This window comes from Hyperoodon ampullatus, assembly GCF_949752795.1.
Source record: "Hyperoodon ampullatus genome assembly, chromosome: 5".
Taxonomy (NCBI): Eukaryota; Metazoa; Chordata; class Mammalia; order Artiodactyla; family Ziphiidae; genus Hyperoodon; species Hyperoodon ampullatus.
Genome location: NC_136918.1, coordinates 91,241,479 through 91,263,065, shown reverse-complemented (window position 1 = coordinate 91,263,065; position 21,587 = coordinate 91,241,479). Strand labels below are relative to the sequence as shown.

At 39.1% G+C, this 21,587-nt stretch overlaps 1 protein-coding gene across 1 annotated transcript in view; it reads right to left on the bottom strand.

Moving 5' to 3' along the window:
• The window catches only part of MYH15 (myosin heavy chain 15), a gene marked incomplete at both ends in the record, with an annotated part of 182,920 nt that overhangs the window by 101,681 nt on the left and 59,652 nt on the right, over nucleotides 1–21,587 (bottom strand). The window contains 6 exon segments of the mRNA XM_079705269.1: nucleotides 1,280–1,364; nucleotides 2,195–2,262; nucleotides 5,246–5,378; nucleotides 6,462–6,641; nucleotides 14,133–14,150; nucleotides 14,154–14,311. Coding sequence (XP_079561395.1) covers nucleotides 1,280–1,364; nucleotides 2,195–2,262; nucleotides 5,246–5,378; nucleotides 6,462–6,641; nucleotides 14,133–14,150; nucleotides 14,154–14,311 — 642 coding nt within the window.

Sequence of the window (21,587 nt, the reverse complement as noted above, 5' to 3'; positions counted from 1 at the left end):
GGAAGATAAATGCTTAGGTTCAACCCACAAAGTAAAATCAGATATTTGTACCGTATTGTCATGAATCTACACACATTTTAAATTTATTCAAATATTTTATATTTTACAATAGTCTTTTAAATTTTGTTATTCATTTTTCATGTTTCATTATGTCCTTTTTAATGTCCCTCTTTTATTTTTTTTTATTTTATCTTTTATGACAAAATTGCCTTATGGCCAATTAGTTATGTGGGGGAAACGTTTGTAGCAAAAATGCTTGGGGCAAAGATGTTAATAGCACAGAAGCTTATGGTGAAAATGCCAGACACACTCACTTAAACGTGGAATCTTTAAAAAACAAACAAACTCATAGAAAAAGAGATTCGATTTGTGGTTACCAGAGGTGGGGTGGAGGAGTGGAAATTGGATGAAGGTGGTCGAAAGATAGAAACCTCCATTTTTAAGATAAACAAGTACAAGGGATGTAATGTGCAACATGATGACTATAGTTAACACTGCAGTATGGTATGTTGAAAGTTATTAAGAGAGGAAATACTAAGAGTTCTCATCACAAGGAAATATTTTTTTTCTCTTTCTTTTTTTTTGTTTCTATAAGAGGCGATGGATGTCAAATAAACTTATAATAATTTCATGATGTATGTAAGGCAAACCATTATGCTGTATACCTTAAACGTATAGAGTGCTGTGTGTCAATTATATCTCAATAAAACTGGAAGAAAAATAAAATATTTCTTAAAAAGTATCTACTGCCCAAAAGTACATAACTAAAGAGACAGGTAGTGTTAAGGAGAGGGAAGATATTACTATTATGAAGGAAGACTAGAGGGAGTTCTTAACAATTGGAAATGGATTTAGAAACTCTCTTTATGGTCAATTTAGATAATTTAGAACAAATAATTTCCTTTTTGCTTAAATATCTACCTTAATCCCCCAATTGATTATTCAATTCCTTCTTATTATACTTTGCCCTTGTAGACAATAGCACAGAAACTCATCCATATTTTAGCGTGAAATTCAAGGAGGAACTTAAATGATAATATCAAGCATTCTAATGTTACCCAATTGAGTCTGCTTTGTGAAATCCTTCTGTATGTCCACTTGAATCTCAATTCAAAGGCAATCTTGAGGAGGTTTAAAAAACTCACTTTTAACTTATTTTAGCTTTTCTATCTGAAAATCTACCCTTATATAAACAAATGTAAATGTTTCATTAAAAGACATTCAACATAGCTTAAATCAAATGAATTTCCTAGTGTGGATTACAAAGAAATCTATTTACCTGACATTTTGTTCACATTGGGATTTATGCATCTCACAAAATATGCTGTTGATTTCAGGTTAGTCATCAACTTATTTAGGTTTTCCTAAAATAGAGACCATAACCAACACAAAATCATTTTGCAAATCACTAAAAACACCAATCTATGTCACAAAAGTCTCCATGTTGATCAACTTAGTCTTGAAGCCAGATGCATAGCAACAATAAAATAATGAATTCAACATTCTTCCCTGCTTACCAAAATACACTATTTCCTTCCCTTGACAAGTCAATATTTATCTGACTGACATTGTTCTGTTGTGTATCATATCTACCTGTTTTAAATTTGGTAGTAATACTTTATGGATGGACAATAAAATGGCTTGAAGAAAGAAAGTGTTTCTCAAGTTTCCTGCCTGGAAAATTTTTATCTTAGCTCAGTTTCTCTGGAAGCAGAATCTGAGATGGAGATTCTCATTCAAGAGATTTATTTGGAGAAGGAGGGAAGTACAGTAGGGCAGGGGGAGAAAAAAGCAGTGGTATGGACTCAGTTTAGTCTGAGTCCTGCAGAAGCTCTGAGCACAAATGCACCAATTATACTACAGTTGGTACCTCCTTGAGACAAGGGAGGGGCCAGAATCTGAAGGGGAGAGTAAGGAGAATTAGCTTCCCATTCGACCAAGGGCAATTCTGGCAACTGTGAGTTATTATGAGCTAATATTTTCATAAGTGGTAAGATGGGCTGATAAAGGGGATCTAAGTAGGACACTGACAGTGTCCACAAAAGCCCATTAATATCAAGATAATCTTTAACTTTTCCAACTTGGTTAACTTCAGATACTTTATCCTTATTTGAAGATGTAAAATTTCAAATAAGTAATAACATACGCAGATTGTGAGGTAGTTAATATATGAATAGATGCAATTAAAAATTACTTTATGCAGAGATGCAACCATTTGGAATGAAGCTCCTTTCTTGCCTTTCTTCTCCCCAAATGGTAGAGCTAAAAAAAGTAGAAAAAAAGCACTAAAAAGGCTCTTTTTTGTCACATTACCAAGCCCTGCTGATGAAAGCATAAATGTGTCAAAGTTCTAGAAGCAATATGGCTATGTCTACCAAAAGCTTTAAAAATATTCATGTCTCAACACAAAAGTCTATTTCTGGTGCTTTTCCTTAAGGAAATAGGCAACTGTGCACAGATACTCACTGCAGCATTGTTTAGTCATTACAAAAAAAATAAGCAAAAAATTAAAATGATAACAAATGCCTACCAACAGGAGATTGGTTACTTAAATTATGAAAGAGTATGCATACAATGAAACACTGCAATCTTTTAAAATGATGATGCAGATCCATATAACTGGCATGGGAAGATTGCTCGGATTTATTTTGAGAGAAAAATTAGGCTACAAAATAGTTTGTGTATTATGATACTGAGTGTGTATACATGTTTTTAAGTGTGATTGTATTACAGGTGACTATATACATAAAAAATGTTGGGTAGAGTATACACTAAAATATTAGCAATTGTGAGCTCTCTATGTGAGATCAAAGGTAACTTTTATGTTCCTCTTTTTAGTTTTTCTATATTGTCTGTGCTTGGGGCAACACTCACGTGTTACTTCTGTAATTTATAAAAACAATCTATTCCCACTTTCTTGAAGCAAAGGAATCTATGCTAAGCCAAATTGTGTTACAAAACATTTGTGTAGTGCTAACTCATGAAGGTACAAAAGCATAACAACAAAACCCATAGGCAATCTGGAAAAAATGGGCCAGCTGTCAATATGAAAAACTGATAAAATATTCTCTAGCTTGAGTAGCAATTGTGCTGAGGCAGATGTCATGAAGTTTAATCACTGATGTCCTATTGACATGCCCCAAGCCTTCCAAGTGAATCACTTGACTTCTTTGTACTTCCCCATGGAAAGGGGATAGATACTACTACCTTCCTTTAATTTTTTAAAAGAATTATAACTGGTTTACAGTACTTGGGTTCTTCAGAAGAAAGTACGGTTATTATGAGTACTTTAATTGGAATGAGTCAGAAACTTGGAGGCAAGTCCTTTTTCAGGGGGTCCTTAAAAAATTATGAAAAAGGACATTCTGGACAATTCCCTTCTAGTTCAAAAGAACACAGCACACCCTGAAGAGTCAGAAGATAATTTGCTCTCTCATTCTCTGCCCAAACCACTCTCTGATTTCTTATGACCAGAGAATTACTCAACTGGGAGCCATACACTTATGTGGCCACTATTTATCAGACTTCTCAGAGGTACTTTAGAAGCTATTAGAATCAAGCCAACGCACTACCTGCAGATTTTCAGGGTCCAAACATAATAGCTTCCATTTCTCAAGCTCCTCTTGAGGCGGGCCAACAGGATTTCAGGCATGCTTCTGAATTATATCATCATGTGCTGATGCAGCTGGGAAGTGCTAAATTCTCTCCATTCCCTGACCATGCCATCAGAAGTCCCAAAGCAGGCAACAGGGGACAGGAGTGAGCTTGAAGCTGGGTGTAAGACAAGAGGGTGAGAATGTCAGAAAGTGAGAGGACACACCCCACTTAAAGAACAGCTAGTACCATTTGCCCCATTGCTACAAGGGCATCTGAAACCAGACTGGCCAGATTTTCTATAATTTCCATTTTTCAAAAAAAAAAAAAGGAAATCCAAATGTGTATGTGAGAACTTCCAATTTTTTTTTTTTAATCAGTGTGGACCAAACGTGTTTGAAGACCAGTTCTGCTCAAGAGCTGCCAATCTGGCAGCTAACTATGAAAACTGTGTCCCTCTGCTGCTGGCAGTAGTCCAGACGTGAGGGTAATGGCAGCAACCTGGTCTCTGTGTCCTCCAAGGCTTTGTATCACAGTGCAGAAGTCTGAACTGGATCCTGAATCCAGGTAGCCTGTCCATCTCTCTGTTTTTTTTGTTTCCAGAACACAGTGAGAGTGGAATAGGCACAAGGCTAGTAAGCACAAGTCCTGTTTTTCTAGCTTGCCTTTGCCATTTAGTAGTGTTAAATTAATGAAGCAAGGAGGCCATCAGACTGAGATGGCTCTAATGCTGTGGCAGCCTAAGTAAGCAAACAAAATCTAAGTCTGTTAATGCCCCAAGGTTACCAAATCAAAATGCTAAGGACAACCAATCACAAACAGCCAACTGGGCTTTAGATAAAGCTAATCAATACTTTCTTTACTTTGCTTCTACCTTTTTTCTAGAAAAGTCTCTCCCTGAGCTCCTGTGGGTGGAATGCTGTTAACCACTTCTGATTTGGTGCTACCCAATTTCAATTGCTTTTCCCTCAAATAAACTCTTAAAAATTTTAATATGCCTGAGTTTATCTTTCAACAGTAGATTTGTGAAACTTTAATTCTGTACTTGCTCCTATAAGATAGGGAGAGATTTCCCTTTACATGAATCTAAAAGGGTCAGGACAAAGATTGAGTAAGATAATGTATCTAAAAGTGCTTTGTAAATTACAGACTACTAAACAAGACTGGTTGTTAGTTGGTCAGCAAGTATTTATGGAGTGCTTGCTAAGCAGGCATCTGCTACATGCTTGAGGATACACTTGAACAAGTGAGACATAATCTCTGCTCTCATGAAGCTTACAAAAACCCCATTACTGTAATATAAAAGCACTGTGAAGGAGAATTCCAAGATATTTGGGGGATGTGTACTAAAGGAGCTTGTTATCTCTCCCAAATCACTTATCAAAACATGGTTTTCTGCTGTCTTTTCAGCTTGGTTAAGTAGAAGAAAAAAAGCAGGCTGGAGCAGTCTCCTTGAAATCTATCTACCTTAGAGCACCATTTCCCCGAAAAACCACCAGCCAGAGGACGGAAAGGCTAATAAGAGGGGATGACGCAGACCACAGGGATCAAACACAGATATCACAGGAAAGAAGCCAGGATTTTATAAGTGCTGAGGCAGACATGGGTTCCATTCGGAGGCTGAAAAATTGAGGAAGATTTTTCAACTAACCAGTGTTGGTACTGATGTAATTTTCAAAGAGTTTTGCCAGGAGTCTGTTGGACGACTTCTGAAATATAGCCACCACTGTTTCATTAAGAAAGTCTTTGTTCTTTTCAAGCCAGCCACTGATGTTATAAGGCACCTTTGGAAAGGCATGCAGCTCAGGTAACAAAAGAGGTGAATGCATAAGTTACTTAGAAAATTGTGTATTCCTTTTTAAAAAATCATAAATTGTGTGGGTCCTTTAATTTTAAATCAGTTTGATGTAACAGTACTGAATAAATACTCCAGAAATCTATGTGCAACCCAAAGAGATTCTCAGGCTTTACCATTTACATTGTGGAAAGAAAGGATGAGAAGGGGAGGGAGGGAGAGGGAGAAAGAATCAGGGAGGGAAAGAAACACCAAGGAGAGGGAGGAAGAAATAGATGGCATTTCCAGGAGAAACAATTCACATCAGCCCTCCTCCATAGGCAAGAATAGATGCAATAAAACAACTGTCTCTGACACACAGTGAGCATTCCAAAAACATTATCAATGATATTTTACTATAAATATCATTATAATTAATATTCAAGGATATCAAAGAAGAGATTTACAAGCATATCTAGGTACAACTGGCAGGTCATTTTTAGGTCAAAGTATTATTTTATCCTTTGTCAGTTCTCTTTTTGTGCCATTCAGAATTACTGACCAGAAGCATAAAAGCAGAAAGAAGGGGCATGTGCATGCGCGCGCGCACACACACACACACACACACACACACTCCAGTGGGGAAATGAGGAGAGAGAGTGAAGTTATTAGGAATCTTTGTTGGTCATAGTTTGGAGACCATTACTTCACAGTACTCTTTATGAGAGAAGGAAAAAAAAATCTTCAATGAAAAGATCAATTGAAATCACTCGTTCACACAATGTTAAGTTGAAAGGAAGGACAAGTAAGGAAAAGCCCATGCCTTTGATGGTCTCCATAAATTTCTGAAGCTATCTTACTTTGAGTTGGGGTGACAGAGTCGATTTTGAGATTTTTTACCTCTGTTATTATAGTATGGGTGTTTCATTTCCTAAGTGCTAAAAGGCTACACCAACTTTTTTGGGGGACCTGAGATTTATTTTGTTCATCTCTTTAATCTAAACTTTACTTATATATTATCTAAGGATTTGGGCTGAGTACATTTGAAACAGGGGCAGGAAAATTCAGGGCTGAGAGTCTAGAGGTAACTTACCACTCCTGCACAATGGACAAGTTCAAAGTGAGCTTCATATTTCTTCTTATTGTCAGGCTTGGGCTTCTGGAAATGAACTGGCTTTCCAAAATGGTTGTCAGAAAGTTTGGTCTTGAAAGTCACATCTGTAGCCTGATGAAACATACATTCCTCTTCGAGGATGGAAAAGATGCCCATTGGCTGTTGGAGATACAGATGAACAGCAGCTGAAAAAAACACCAGTAAGCAGTATTTTCAGTAGAGGGTCAATGTAAATTCTTTCCCATGAACCTAATTAGCTGACAAGGAGAAAGGAGCTTCACTACATATAATTAACCAATCATCCATTCAACAAATATTTATTAAATACCTACTAGGTACCAGGCACCAGCAGGAGCTAGGGATGAAGCCATGAGCCACATTCACAAAGTGTCTGTCCTCAGGGTGCTTACATTCTAGTGGAGCAGACAGACAATAAACAAGTAAACACTAAATAAATAATTTAGTTTCCCATAAAGGCTTTGAAGAAATCACGCAAAGTAAAGAGAGAGAATGACTGGGGCTATGTGAGAGCTATTTTAGTAGGAGAGTCCAGTAAAACCCTCTGACCTGAATGAGAAGAGCAAATCCTGAGAACACCTGTGTACAACTGTACTGGGCAGAAAAATGAAGAGTGCAAAGGCCCTGAGGCAGGAGCACCCTTGGCAAATTTCAGGTCCTACCAGAGGCAAGTGTGGACAGAGCAGAGCTAGTCGGAGGGAGTGCGTGGAAGGAGAGATGCAGTACTGGATCCCAAAGGCTTTATAGGCCATGGTAAGACATTTGGATTTTACTTTAAGTGTAATGGGAGGCCTTTGGAGATTTTTAAAGTGATGTGATTTAATTAATACTTGAAAAGGATTATTTGTTTAGGAAGGGGTTGGCAAAGTAAAGCCTATGGGCTCATCCTGCCTATGGTCTGTATTGGAAAGCCGGTGAGCTAATAATGGTTTTTACATGTTTAAAAAAGCAATCAAGAAAGGATATGTGATAGAAAACTGATGACAGCATCAGCAAGCTTTTTCTCTAAAGGGCCATATAGTAAAGCTCTTAGACTTTGTGGGCCACAGAGTCTCTGCTGCTCCTCTGCCATCAACTCAGTCATTTCAGTCCTAAAAGCAGTAATTGACAATACGTAAATAAAACGGGTGTGACAATGTTGCATTCAAACTTTATTTACAAAAATAGGCTACAGGCTGACTTTGGCCCACAGGGCCATAGTTTGCTGAACGCTGATCTAGATGATTGATAGTGTTGGAGACTGTGAGAGGTCACTGAAACGTGATGCTGGTGGAGGGTAGAGCTGAGTCACAGCTTGCTGATGGATAGAACGTGAGGTGTAGTAGAAAGAGGAAGGATGACCAGGTTTTGGTTTGAGCAAATGGGTAGTGGATGCTGCCATTAACCAATATAGGGTATATTCACATGGGGAAAAACAGGTATGGGGGGGGAAGATGAAGGATTCCTATATTTGCAAATCTATTTGTGGATTTGTATGTTCATTTATCTACTCCACAAACATTTTTGAAATGCCTTCTATGAACAAATCACTGTGCCAAACACTTTGGGTTATAACAGAAAAATCAGACATGGGCTCTGGCTGCAGAGCATCTAACTGAGAAGACAAGACATGCACATACTATGTAGACTACAAAGCAAACAGAAAATGTCATGAGAGTTCCAAGATAGAACCGTGACCCCTTGGTCCAACAACATAGATTTCATGATTCTCTACCAATCCTTTGTACCTAAGAACCACAAATGCTCAGGTTTGGGAGAGACATTATAGGTCTGGCCCAACCCACCGAAAAGCTCCTTGAATTCCATTTACAATTTCCCTCTAAAAAGTAGGTTAGCTTATGTTTGAATATTTTCATGGAGAAGGAACACACCAACTCCGAGTCAAGGCTCTGGCTGGGTGATATATGAAAAGAAAATTTGTTTGTGGTTTAGAATCTTTTGTTCGAAATTATGCCACTGGAGCATACGAATGGGTCTAATTTGGATTATTACATTCTTGAAGAACATATTTTTTATCCACCTGAGTCTATCATTCTAATATACAGACTATGGTTTTCTACCTCTTTTGTCTAGTCTCATAGACTTAGAACCTTTACTTTATAGAAAATGTATTGAATGACATTCCATCAATAACTCTTGTACTGAAGGGCTCTGGCACATCTTCTTTCCTCCCAAGCATCCAGGTGGGGAATGATGCAGTGAGTAAATATGCAAAGTCTTGCTCCTGGTGGCACTGATCTTGTGAGTTCTTGGCAAAGTGAGAAATGTGGAGGAGAACAAGGAGGAGGAAGGAGAATCTGATAAAACTAAACAGTTGAGTCACTGGTACAGGGTCTTAGAGGTGTGGACTCCATCTTGTATTGCATATTTTCCTACCACAGAAATAGTCAACCTTCAGTGAACACTAGAATGAATCATTTAAAAATGTAAGCGTCTCCTGGGATGGCGCCTGTTAACAAGAGGAACGTGGCAAAGCCTCACAGGGAGCAGCAGCCCCCATCACCAGCAGAGCCACCTTCCATACATGAGGACCATCATGTCCCTGGGACACCAATGAAGCCATCTTCTGTTTGGGGATGAATGGATGTTTTATGCAAAGCAAGTAGATGTCACAGCTCAAAACGTAACAATTAAACCACTGAGGAGGGAAAAAACGCTATTTCTTCAGGGTCTTCTCTATTTCTCCAATGCTTAGGAAGTATAAAACTCCTAATAAATATGAGGCCCTCTAGCAAATTAATTTCCAAATAGGTCAGGAAAAAAAGGAATTATGTTCTGTCCCGTAGCATCAATTGTCAATTGTCTTCTAGTGCACAGTATATGGTCTAAGTCAGTGGCCCTGACTCTGAACCTTAATGCTGTAACCTCTCCTTCTTCAAATCTTATCAATTCTGCCTTCCTCTCTTTTTACATCTGTTACTTTCTTATTATTTCCACGTCTGCTGTCCTGATTCAGGGCCTCTATTTCTCACCTGCTGTAATAGCTTCTTAATTGCCCCAACTCTAGCTTCCCTCCCATCCCAGACCCCATACATAAACCCACCAGATCAAACCCAAGCATCTCTGACTGCCCCATTGCCCAATGTGGAAACTTCTCTGGCTCCCCATTGCCTAAAAAAATGTCAAAATTCATTAAGATCCCTTCACAGCCTGACCCTCCTTTTTTACTTCTAGATACTTCCATCTGGATACTCCAAGCTCTAAGCAGATTTTGAAATGTGTCCACTGCTTTCCTGTCTCTAAGGCTTTGCTCTTGCCTGTCCCTTCACATGCTCACTATCTTCCTCTTTTCACCTGCTGAAATCATATCCATTTCTTCAGACCCAGCTGAAATTTTACCCCCCTTCCCAGCAGGCCTTCCTAGATTCCTGCAGGCAGAGGTGACCTCTGCTCTTCTGAGCTCTGTGGGCCTTTGTCTGTGCCTTTACTGCATTTATCCTGACACATATTTTTACATGTATTAGACTTACAAATCTCCTATTTCACTGCATACATCCTAAGGGTAAGTGCTATTTTTAACAAATGCTTAAGTTTTCCACAGCATTTAATTCAAAGTTTTATAAACAGTAATGTAGTATTAGGCCTAAAATTAAGGTCCAATATTTTGTGGGCTTTGACATCAGGGGAACACCAGGAGAGCCTCAAATGACCTGATCAGAGGTTCCCCTCCCCATGTTCTACAGTGGGTTAGGCCCTCCAGCCATGCAACATTCTTTATCATGGGAATAGGCACAGAGCCTGCTTATTCTTTTGTTGTTTTTTAAATTTTATTTATTTATTTATTTTTGGCTGCATTGGGTCTCTGTTGCTGCACACGGGCTTTCTCTAGTTGCAGCGAGCGGAGGTTACTCTTCGCTGTGGTGCACTGACTTCTCATTGCAGTGGCTTCTCTTGTCGCGGAGCACGGGCTCTAGGCATGCAGGCTTCAGTAGTTGTGGCACACGGGCTCAGTAGTTGTGTCTCATGGGCTCTAGAGCGCAGGCTCAGTAGTTGTGGCGCACAGGCTTAGTTGCTCTGCGGGTATGTGGGATCTTCCCAGACCAGGGCTCCAACCCATGTCCCCTGCATTGGCAGGTGGATTCTTAACCACTGCGCCACCAGGGAAGTCCCGAGCCTGCTTATTCTTGAGCAAGGGATTTCAGTTACCTGCCAGCCCATATTCAAACAAGCCAATCACATCCTCCAGTGGGAATCAGTGTCACCTCACCCTATTATTACTACAAAGCCCGGCTCCCACAGCTCTCGCTTTTTCATTCTGCTCCCAAGTGCAACTTCCATGTGACCTCACATGGCAGGCAGTGTCCTCCTCCCCCAGCTGTGAGTATATGTGACTTATAAGCTTCTGTCAATCTCATCTGTCCAGTGTCAGGTGTCATATGTTCAGCCAGTCCCATAATCCTAGGATAGGAATCCCTCTCTCACCAGTGGAGTGAGGAGGAAGTGATCAAAACAAGTAGTTGCTAAATACATTTACTTGTTAAAAACTTTGAAAACTAGTAAAATTTTGGTCTTAAGACATCTGTCCAATTATATCCTCAGTATCTTGAGTGCCAGGATGATGTCTCTGGTTTGTATTTCTCACAACCCTTAGCAGAGTAGGTCCTGAGGTGACTAAAATCTAGGTCCTCAGCAAATTTCTGTTAAGGAATTGATTGATGGGCGAACACTAAGACATACAGGTTCGAGCTTTGGGACCTGCGCTGCTTTGCTGTGGGCAATAGTTAGGCAGAAAGTAAGAGTTGTGAGCCAAAAAACACAATGTTATATGTTTAAAGAAAATATTCATGTGCATACAAGGGATAACTAACTAGATATTAATGTGATTCACTTTATAATAAAAACACCAGAATTGGGGCTTCCCTGGTGGCACAGTGGTTGAGAATCTGCCTGCTAATGCAGGGGACACGGGTTCGAGCCCTGGTCTGGGAAGATCCCACATGCCACAGAGCAACTAGGCCCGTGAGCCACAACTACTTACCCTGCGCGTCTGGAGCCTGTGCTCCACAACAAGAGAGGCCACGACAGTGAGAGGCCCGCGCACCACGATGAAGAGTGGCCCCCGCTTGCCACAACTAGAGAAAGCCCTTGCACAGAAACGAAGACCCAACACAGACAAAAATAAAAATAAATAAATTAAAAAGAAGGCTCAACATTTAAAAAAAACAAAAAAAACACACCAGAATTAGCATATCCAAAGAACTCTACTTGGGAGACAACAACAGTCATGGCCAGGATGCTACCAGGATTTAAATATTTTAGAAACTTCTATGGGATATCTGACACCTTTGACTATTGGCATGTGGAAACATCCTGTTGTCTGACCATGGATCATTGCATAGAAACAATCACAAGTTATTTGGGTCAAGTCAGACAAATAAGGTGAAAAATGTGACAAAGTTGGTAATACAGTTTGGACTCGAAAACAGTTAAGATGATCAGTACTGAAGTTAATCTTCTCTCAAAGACAGTAACAATCTAACAATTTATCCCAATCCCCATCCCATGAGGGACTTTTTCCAAAAGGGCTGAATTATTGGAAGAAGGAAGTAGCCTCTCACGGTGACTCATTGAAGGGGCAACAGTTTTTAAATATACAATTTTGGATGTATTTGTTTTAAAAAATAATAAAAATAATATCTTTACCAATACCTAATGTAAAACCATAAATGTAATCAATGTTAATACTTTGATATCTAAATTATTGATGCTCAAGTTCTAAACAAACTAGAATATTTCAAGTAATCAGATAAGTGTGAGCTAATCCTGTAATAGATCTGTTCACTGCATATGTATAGAAGAAGATTACTGTATGTTTGAAGACCAAATTAACAAAGTTGGTATGAAAATACTTTTTTTTAGTTTGATATAAACTTTTCTGTACATGTAAAAACACAAAACTTACATGTATGAAAATCTCTCTTTTCCTGATATACACACACACAGATGCATTCTATAAGACATATTATATGTATTGATGTATTTTAGTTCCTTTGAACTTCGAAAACTTCCCATGATGCATTCTGTTTCAAGGAGTGAGTTTGATCATTAATATTTACTACAAATTTCCTTCACGTACTTGAGCAAACACAATGATCTTTTCAAAATATAGAATCATTTCAAGAAACATTTTGGTATTCTGCATTTGCCTGACCTGAACACCTTTGAAATCATTCACAGGAAACCAAAGACTTATCTTTTCCTTCTATCATCTGCTCAGTTTTGTGGGTTTTTTTTTTTCTCATTTTATCATATCAGTAGAAAGTACTACAGGAAATTACATCTAGGTTGCTAGTGTCTTATTTAGAATAACCTTGACATAAATAAGATAACAGGCTTCAGATCAACTACAAATCAGTAGCATTCACAGGGCTATTAGGATCTGAATAATGTCTGCATCCCACCTTCCTGCCTGAACACAGTATCTTGTCATAATCAGAATAAGTAGATACTATAGGTGACAATTGCCCAAAGTTAAATCTGCCCCTAGAAGGAGCTCCAGTTCTATTGTTTCATTTCTAATTAGGAAACTATAGCTTTAATAATGCCACCAAACATTTACCAGATCATGGTTGGGTCATTATTATCATTATTTTTAATCAGCCCACAAGCTGGTTCATTATCATTATTTTTTTAATCAGCCTGTCCTCACCCCAGGAAGTTCACTGGTTATAAACAAGAAAAATCAATGTGATGTCCACTCCTGTTAGGAATAATGGCTATTATCAAGGAAGATTTAGTTTCATCTAAGTCTAACATATAAAACAGGTGTGACAGTGATTGATACAATCTGGACCCCACAAAGGACAGTGGAAGGTCAGTCACCCTTGCCCCTTCCTGACAGGGTTGCTGAGAATCAGATGTGACAGCATAGCATAGCTGCCCATACCTGTGTCCAGAATTCACTGCAATCCATGACTATAGCAAGACACAAGGGCATGTAGCTGCTCACACCCCACCATGCTTGCTCCCTTGGACAAAGCCACAGGAAAAACCATACTGAATTTCCCCAGGAAATCTGGTTTATCTTTTCCAGAACACATGGAAAGAGTTCAAAGTAGAGGAACATCATCGAATTCAGAAACCATACACCACAGCTAATTTACTAATAAGCCATGAAGTATTGTCATAAATTACTTAAACTAAGTGGTACTTGTCCAATTAAATGAACAAACTACATCCTTCAAGGTAGCAGCCTTGAGGATTTATGGCAATGGTTTGTTTGCATGCTAATTTGCCAAATTTCGTTAAGCTGCTCTGGGTCTACTCATTCACCTTATGTTAATCAGCCAGGCCCTACAGGGTTCATCTTTTCAGCTCTGTGTTTTTCCAGTCAAGAACAGGACCCTTTTTCATCTCAACAAGCTTCCTCACCCATTAACAGTGGAGGTCATGCGTAAGCAGCAAATGTGTAGTGACAGTGTGAGTTAGAGATGATGGAGTAGGTAACTGACATGAGAGTTTAGTTAGGATGCCACGGTGCTGCACAAAAAAAACATTAAGAGAAAATGTGCAGAGCTCTCCTGCCCTATTTCCCATCCCCTTCACAGAGCCTGGGTCCTGACATGGATCAACATGGCAGGCAGGGACAAGTCTCCTTAAACGAAGATGGATGAGGAGAAAAACACGCATCACCTTCTCAATGAGATCTTCTCAGGCTTGCAAGTCCAGGCCAAACTCAATGGACACCCAGTCAATGCCTTCTCTCCTATTTTCCTCTTGCTCCAAAACAAGCATGTGCTGACTGAAGAACTGTTGTAAATTTTCAATGGTAAAATTAATGCAAATTTCTTCAAGGCTGTTATACTTCAAGGCTGTGATTAGGTAGGAAGAAGAGATAAAAATAAAATTGAGAAAATGGGTATTATTGAAGGTGATGGTTAATTAACTTGATTGTGGTGATTATTTCACAGTGTATATGTGCACCAAATCACTAAGTTGTGCTACTTAAATATATACATTTTTAAATTGTCAAATATACCTCAATAAAATAATGAAATAAAATTGAGGTCCACTTGGAAAAATGTAAAGAGAAAACCATAACCACTATCATATGTTGGCAAATAGACCCAATAAGTAAAAATAGCACAATTAAATTCTTACCTCCTTCATCTATACCTGCAAACTAAAGATTATGACAGGCAAATAACACTTAATGATACTACAATTCAAAATCATAAAAGATGTATTTATTTACCTCTATTTAAGGCTGAATTAATTTCTTAGCACTATTAATTATAATAATAGTTATTGTTATTTGTTACTATTAATAATAGCTTTTTCCAACCAAAGTAACTCTTCAGGTTTGCACAGAATGAATCTCACCATGCTTTGACTAAATTTTCTGAAATTCAATTCACATAGTCTAATCTCCTTGTAAATATACATTGACTTCATTCTTACCAAATATACTTAACATTAAGCATCTCAAAACCAGTGATGTCAAGAATGTCAATGAAGATTAGCTTCAAGATGGCGAATGAGTAACATATGGAGATCACCTTCCTCCCCACAAATACATCAGAAATACATCTACATGTGGAACAACTCCTACAGAACACCTACTGAACGCTGGCAGAAGACCTCAGACCTCCCAAAAGGAGAGAAACTCCCCACGTACCTGGGTAGGGCAAAAGAAAAAACAGAGACAAAAGAATAGGGATGGGACCTGCACCAGTGGGAGGGAGCTGTGAAGCAGGAGAGGTTTCCACACACTAGGAAGCCCCTTCACTGGTGGAGACAGAGGGTGGCGGAGGGGGAAAGCTTCAGAGCCACAGAGGAGAGCACAGCAACAGGGGTGCAGAGGGCAAAGCGCAGAGATTCCCGCACAGAGTATCGGTGCCGACCAGCACTCACCAGCCCAAGAGGCTTGTCTGCTCACCCGCCGGGGTGGGCGGGGGCTGGGAGCTGAGGCTCGGGCTTCGGTCGGAGGGCAGGGAGAGGACTGGGGTTGTCTGTGTGAACACAGCCTGAAGGGGGCTAGTGCACCACAGCTAGCCGGGAGGAAGTCCGGGCAAGTCTGGAGGTGCCAAAGAGGCAAGAGACTTTTTCTTCCCTCTATGTTTCCAGGTGCGCAAGGAGAGAGGATTCAGAGCACTGCCTAAACGAGCTCCAGAGATATGCACGAGCCGCGGCTATCAGCATGGACCTCAGAGACGGGCATGAGACGCTAAGGCTGCTGCTGCCGCCACCAAGAAGCCTGTGTGCAAGCACAGGTCACTATCCACACCCCGCTTCCGGGTAGCCTGTGCAGCCCGCCACTGCCAGGGTCCCGTGATCCAGGGACAACTTCCCCAGGAGAACGCACAGCGTGCCTCAGGCTACTGCAACGTCACGCCGGTCTCTGAGGCCGCAGGGTGGCCCTGCATCCGCACCCCTCCCTCCCCCCGGCCTGGGTGAGCCAGAGCCCCCGCATCAGCTGCTCCTTTAACCCCATCCTGTCTGAGCGAAGAACAGAAGCCCTCGGGCGACCTATACGCAGAGGCGGGTCCAAATCCAAAGCCGAACCCCAGGAGCTGTGCAAACAAAGAGGAGAAAGGGAAATTTCTCCCAGCAGCCTCAGGAGCAGCAGATTAAATCTCCACAATCAACTTGATGCACCCTGCATCTGTGGAATACATGAATAGACAACGAGTCATCCCAAATTGAGGCGGTGGACTTTGGGATCAACGATATATATATATATATATTTCCCCCCCCCCTTTTTCTCTTTTTGTGAGTGTGTATGTGTATGCTTCTGTGTGTGATTTTCTCTGTATAGCTTTGCTTTCACCATTTGTCCTAGGGTTCTGTCCATCAAATTTTTTTTTTTTTTAGTATAGTTTTTAGCGCTTGTTGTAATTGGTGGATTTGTTTCTTGCTTTGGTTGCTCTCTTTTTTCTTTCTTTTTTTTATTACTTTTTAAAATTTTTTTATTTTTAATAATTATATTTTATTTTAATAGCTATGTTTTATTTTATTTATTTTTCTCATTCTTTCCTTCTGTTTTCTCCCTTTTATTCTGAGCTGTGTGGATGCCAGCATCTTGGTGCTCTGGCTAGGTGTCAGATCTGTGCCTCTGAGGTGGGAGAGCCAAGTTCAGGACATTGGTCCATCAGAGACCTCCCAGCTCCACGTAATATCAAATGGCGAAAATCTCCCACAGATCTCATTCTCAAGATCAAGACCCAGCTCCACTCAATGAAGAGCAAGTTACAGTGCTGGACATCCTACGAAAAATAACTAGCAAGACAGGAACACAACCCACCCATTAGCAGAGGGGATCCCTAAAATCATATTAAAGTAACAGACACCCTAAAACACACCACTGGACGCAGACCTGCCAACCAGAAAGACAAGATCCAGTCTCATCTACCAGAACAGAGGCACTAGACCCCTCCACCAGGAAGCCTACATAACCCACTGAACCAACCTTAGCCACTGGGGGCAGACACCAAAAACAACAGGAACTACAAACCTGCAGCCTGCAATAAGTAGACCCCAAACACAGTAAGTGAAGCAAAATGTGAAGACAGAGAAACACACAGCAGATGAAGGAGCAAGGAAAAAATGCACCAGACCGAACAAATGAAGAGGAAATAGGCAGTCTACCTGAAAAAGAATTCAGAGAAATGATAGTGGAGATAATCCAAAATCTTGGAAATAGAATGGAGAAAAAACAAGAAACTTTTAACAAGGACCTAGAAGAACTAAAGAGCAAACAGACAATGATGAACAACACAATAAATGAAATTAAAAATTTTCTAGAAGGAATCAGTGGCAGAATAACTGAGGCAGAAGAATGGATAAGTGACCTGGAAGACAAAATAGTGGAAATAACTGCTGCAGAGCAGAATGAAGAAAAAAGAATGAAGAGAATAGAGGACAATCTCAGAGACCTCTGGGACAACATAAAATGCACCAATATTTGAATTATAGGGGTCCCAGAAGAAGAAGAGAAAAAGAAAGGGACTGAGAAAATATTTGAAGAGATTATAGTTGAGAGCTTCCCTAACATGGGAAAGGAAATAATTAATCAAGTCCAGGAAGCGCAGAATGTCCCATACAGGATAAATCCAAGGAGAAACACGCCAAGACACATATTAATCAAACTATCAAAAATTAAATACGAAGAAAAAATATTAAAAGCAGCAAGGGAAAAACAACAAATAACATACAGGGAATCCCCATAAGGTTAACAGCTAATCTTAGAGCAGAAACTCTGAAGGCCAGAAGGGAGAGGCAGGACATATTTAAAGTGATGAAAGGGAAAAACCTACAACCAAGATTACTCTACCCAGCAACAATCTCATTCAGATTTGACAGAGAAATTAAAACCTTTACAGACAAGCAAAAGCTAAGAGAATTCAGCACCAGCAAACCAGCTTTACAACAAATTCTAAAACAACTTCTCTAGGCAGGAAACACAAAAGAAGAAAAGACCTACAATAACAAACTCAAAACAATTAAGAAAATGGTAATAGGAACATGCATATCGATAATTACCTTGAATGTAAATGGATTAAATGCTCCAACCAAAAGATATAGACTGGCTGAATGGATACAAAAACAAGACCCGTATATAGGCTGTCTACAAGAGACCCACTTCAGACCTAGGGACACATACAGACTAAAAGTGAGGGGATGGAAAAAGATATTCCATGCAAATGGAAACCAAAAGAAAGCTGGAGTAGCAATTCTCATATCAGACAAAATAGACTTTAAAATAAAGACTATTACAAGAGACAAAGAAGGACACTAAATAATGATCAAGGGACCAGTTGGAGACAAACATATAATAATTGTAAATATTTATGAACCCAACAAAGGAGTACCACAATACATAAAGCAAATGCTAACAGCCAAAAAAGAGGAAAACGACAGTAACACAATCATAGTAAGGGACTTTCACACCTCACTTTCATGAATGGACATATCAACCAAAAAGAAAATAAATAAGCAAACACAAGCTTTAAATGATACATTAAAAAAGATGGACTTAATTCATATTTATAGGACGTTCCATCCAAAAACAACAGAATACACTTTCTTCTCAAGTGCTCATGGAACATTCTCCAGGATAGCTCATATCTTGGGTCAGAAATCAAGCCTTGGTAAATTTAAGAAAATCGAAATCATATCAAGTATCTTTTCTGACCACAACACTATGAAACCAGATATCAATTACAGGAAAAAATCGGTAAAAAATACAAATACATGGATGCTAAACAATACAAACCAAGAGACCACTGAAGAAATCAAACAGGAAATCAAAAAATACCTAGAAACAAATGACAATAAAACCACAGCAATCCAAAACCTGTGGGATGCAGCAAAGGCAGTTCTAAGATGGAAGTTTATGGCAATAGAGTCCTACCATAAGAAAAAGGAGGAATCTCAAATAAACAACCTAAACTTACACCTAAAGCAATTAGAGAAAGAGGAACCAAAAACCCCGAAGTTGGCAGAAGGAAGGAAATCATAAATTTCAGATCAGAAATAACTGAAAGAGAAATGAGGGAAACAATGGCAAAGATCAGTAAAACTAAAAGCTGGTTCTTTGTGGAGATAAACAAAATTGATAAAACATTGGTCAGATTCCTCAAGAAAAAAAGGGAGAAGGCTCAAATCACTAGAATTAGAAATAAAAAAGAGACACTGCAGAAATACAAAGGATCATGACACATTACTACAAGCAGCTCTATGCCAATAAAATGGACAACATAAAAGAAATGGACAACTTCTTAGAAAAGCACAACCTTCCGAGACTGAACAAGGAAGAAATAGAAACTATAAACACACCAATCACAAGGACTGAAATTGAGACCGTGATTAAAAATCTTCCAACAGATAAAAGCCCAGGACCAGATGGCTTCACAGGCAAATTCTATTAAACATTTAGGGAAGAGCTAACACCTATCCTTCTCAAATTCTTCCAAAATATAGCAGAGGGAGGAACAAACCCCAAACTCATTCTACAAGGCCACCATCACTCTGATAACAAAACCAGACAAAGATGTCACAAACAAGAAAACTACAGGCCAATATCACTGATGAACATAGATGCAAAAATCCTCAACAAAATACTAACAAACAGAATCCAACAGCACGTTAAAAGGAACAAGTGGGGTTTATCCCAGGAATGCAAGGATTCTTCAATATATGCAAATCAGTCAGTGTGATATACCACATTAAAAAATTGAAGAATAAAATCCATATGATCATCTCAATAGATGCAGAAAAAGCCTTCAGCAAACTTCAACATCCATTTATGATAAAAATCCTCCAGAAAGTAGGCAAAGAGGGAACTTAACTTACCTCAACATAATAAAAGCCATATATGAAAAATCCACAGCCATCATTGTTCTTAATGGTGAAAAACAGAAACCATTTCCTCTAAGACCAGCAAGAAGACAAGGTTGTCCATTCTCAACACTATTATTCAACATTGTTTTCAAAGTTTTAGCTACAGCAATCAGAGAAGAAAAAGAAATAAAAGGAATCCAAATCGGAAAAGAAGAAGTAAAGCTGTCACTGTTTGCAGATGTCATGACACTATAAATACAGAATCCTAAATATGCTACCACAAAACTACTAGAGCTAATCAATGAATTTAGTAAAGTAGTAGGATATAAAATTAATGCACAAAAATCTCTTGCATTCCTATATATTAATGATGAAACATCTGAAAGAGAAATTAAGGAAACACTCTCATTTACCACTGCAACAAAAAGAATAAAATACTTAGGAATAAAGCTGCCTAAGGAGACAAAAGACCTGTATGCAGAAAACTATAAGACACTGAAGAAAGAAATTAAAGATAATACAAACAGATGGAAAGATATACCATGTTCTTGGATAGGAAGAATCAACATTGTGAAAATGACTATACTACCCAAAGCAATCTACAGACTCAATGCAATCCCTATCAAACTACCACTTGCATTTTTTGCAGAACTAGAACAAAAAATTTCAAAATTTGTCTGGAAACACAAAAGATGCTGAATAGCCAAAGCAATATTGAGAAAGAGAAACAGAGCTGCAGGAATCAGGCTCCTGGACTTCAGACACTACTACAAAGTTACAGTAGTCAAAAGAGCATGGTACTGGCACAAAAACAGAAATATAGATCAATGGAACAGAATAGAAAGCCCAGAGGTAAACCCACGCACATATGTTCACCTTATTTTTGATAAAGGAGGCAAGAATATACAATGGAGAAAAGACAGCCTCTTCAATAACTGGTGCTGGGAAAACTGGACAGCTACATGTAAAATAATGAAATTAGAACACTCCCTAACACCATACACAAAAATAAACTCAAAATGGATTAAAGACCTAAATGTAGGCCAGACACTATCAAACTCTTAGAGGAAAACATAGGTAGAACCCTCTATGTTATAAATCACAGCAAGATCCTTTTTGACCCACACCCTAGAGACATGAAAATAAAAACAAAAATAAACAAATGGGACCTAATGAAACTCAAAAGCTTTTGCACAGCAAAGAAAACCATAAACAAGACAAAAAGACCACCCTCAGAATGGGAGAAAATATTTGCAAATTAAGAAACTGGCAAAGGATTAATCTCCAAAATTTACACGCAGCTCATGTGGCTCAATATCAGTAAAACAAACAACCCAATCCAAAAATGGGCAGAAGATGTAAGATTCATGTTCCTATCACTAAAGGACCAAATATCCTGGAGTACTGTGGCAACACCGTCTAAAGCCTTGCTGTTCAAAGTGTGGTCCTAAGACCTATAGCATCAGCATCACCTAAGAGATTGTTAAAGATGCCAACACTTGGCATCTCATCCCAGACCTACTTTTTTTTCTTTTTATTTATTTATTTAACACCTTTATGGAGTATAATTGCTTTACAATGGTGGGTTAGTTTCCACTTTATAACAAAGTGAATCAGCTATACATATACATATATCCCCAATTCTCCTCCCTCTTGCATCTCCCTCCCACCCTCCCTATCCCACCCCTCTAGGTGGTTACAAAGCACCGAGCTGATCTCCCTGTGCTATGCAGCTGCTTCCTATCTATTTTACATTTGGTAGTATATGTAACTCCAAGCCACTCTCACTTCATCCCAACTTACCCT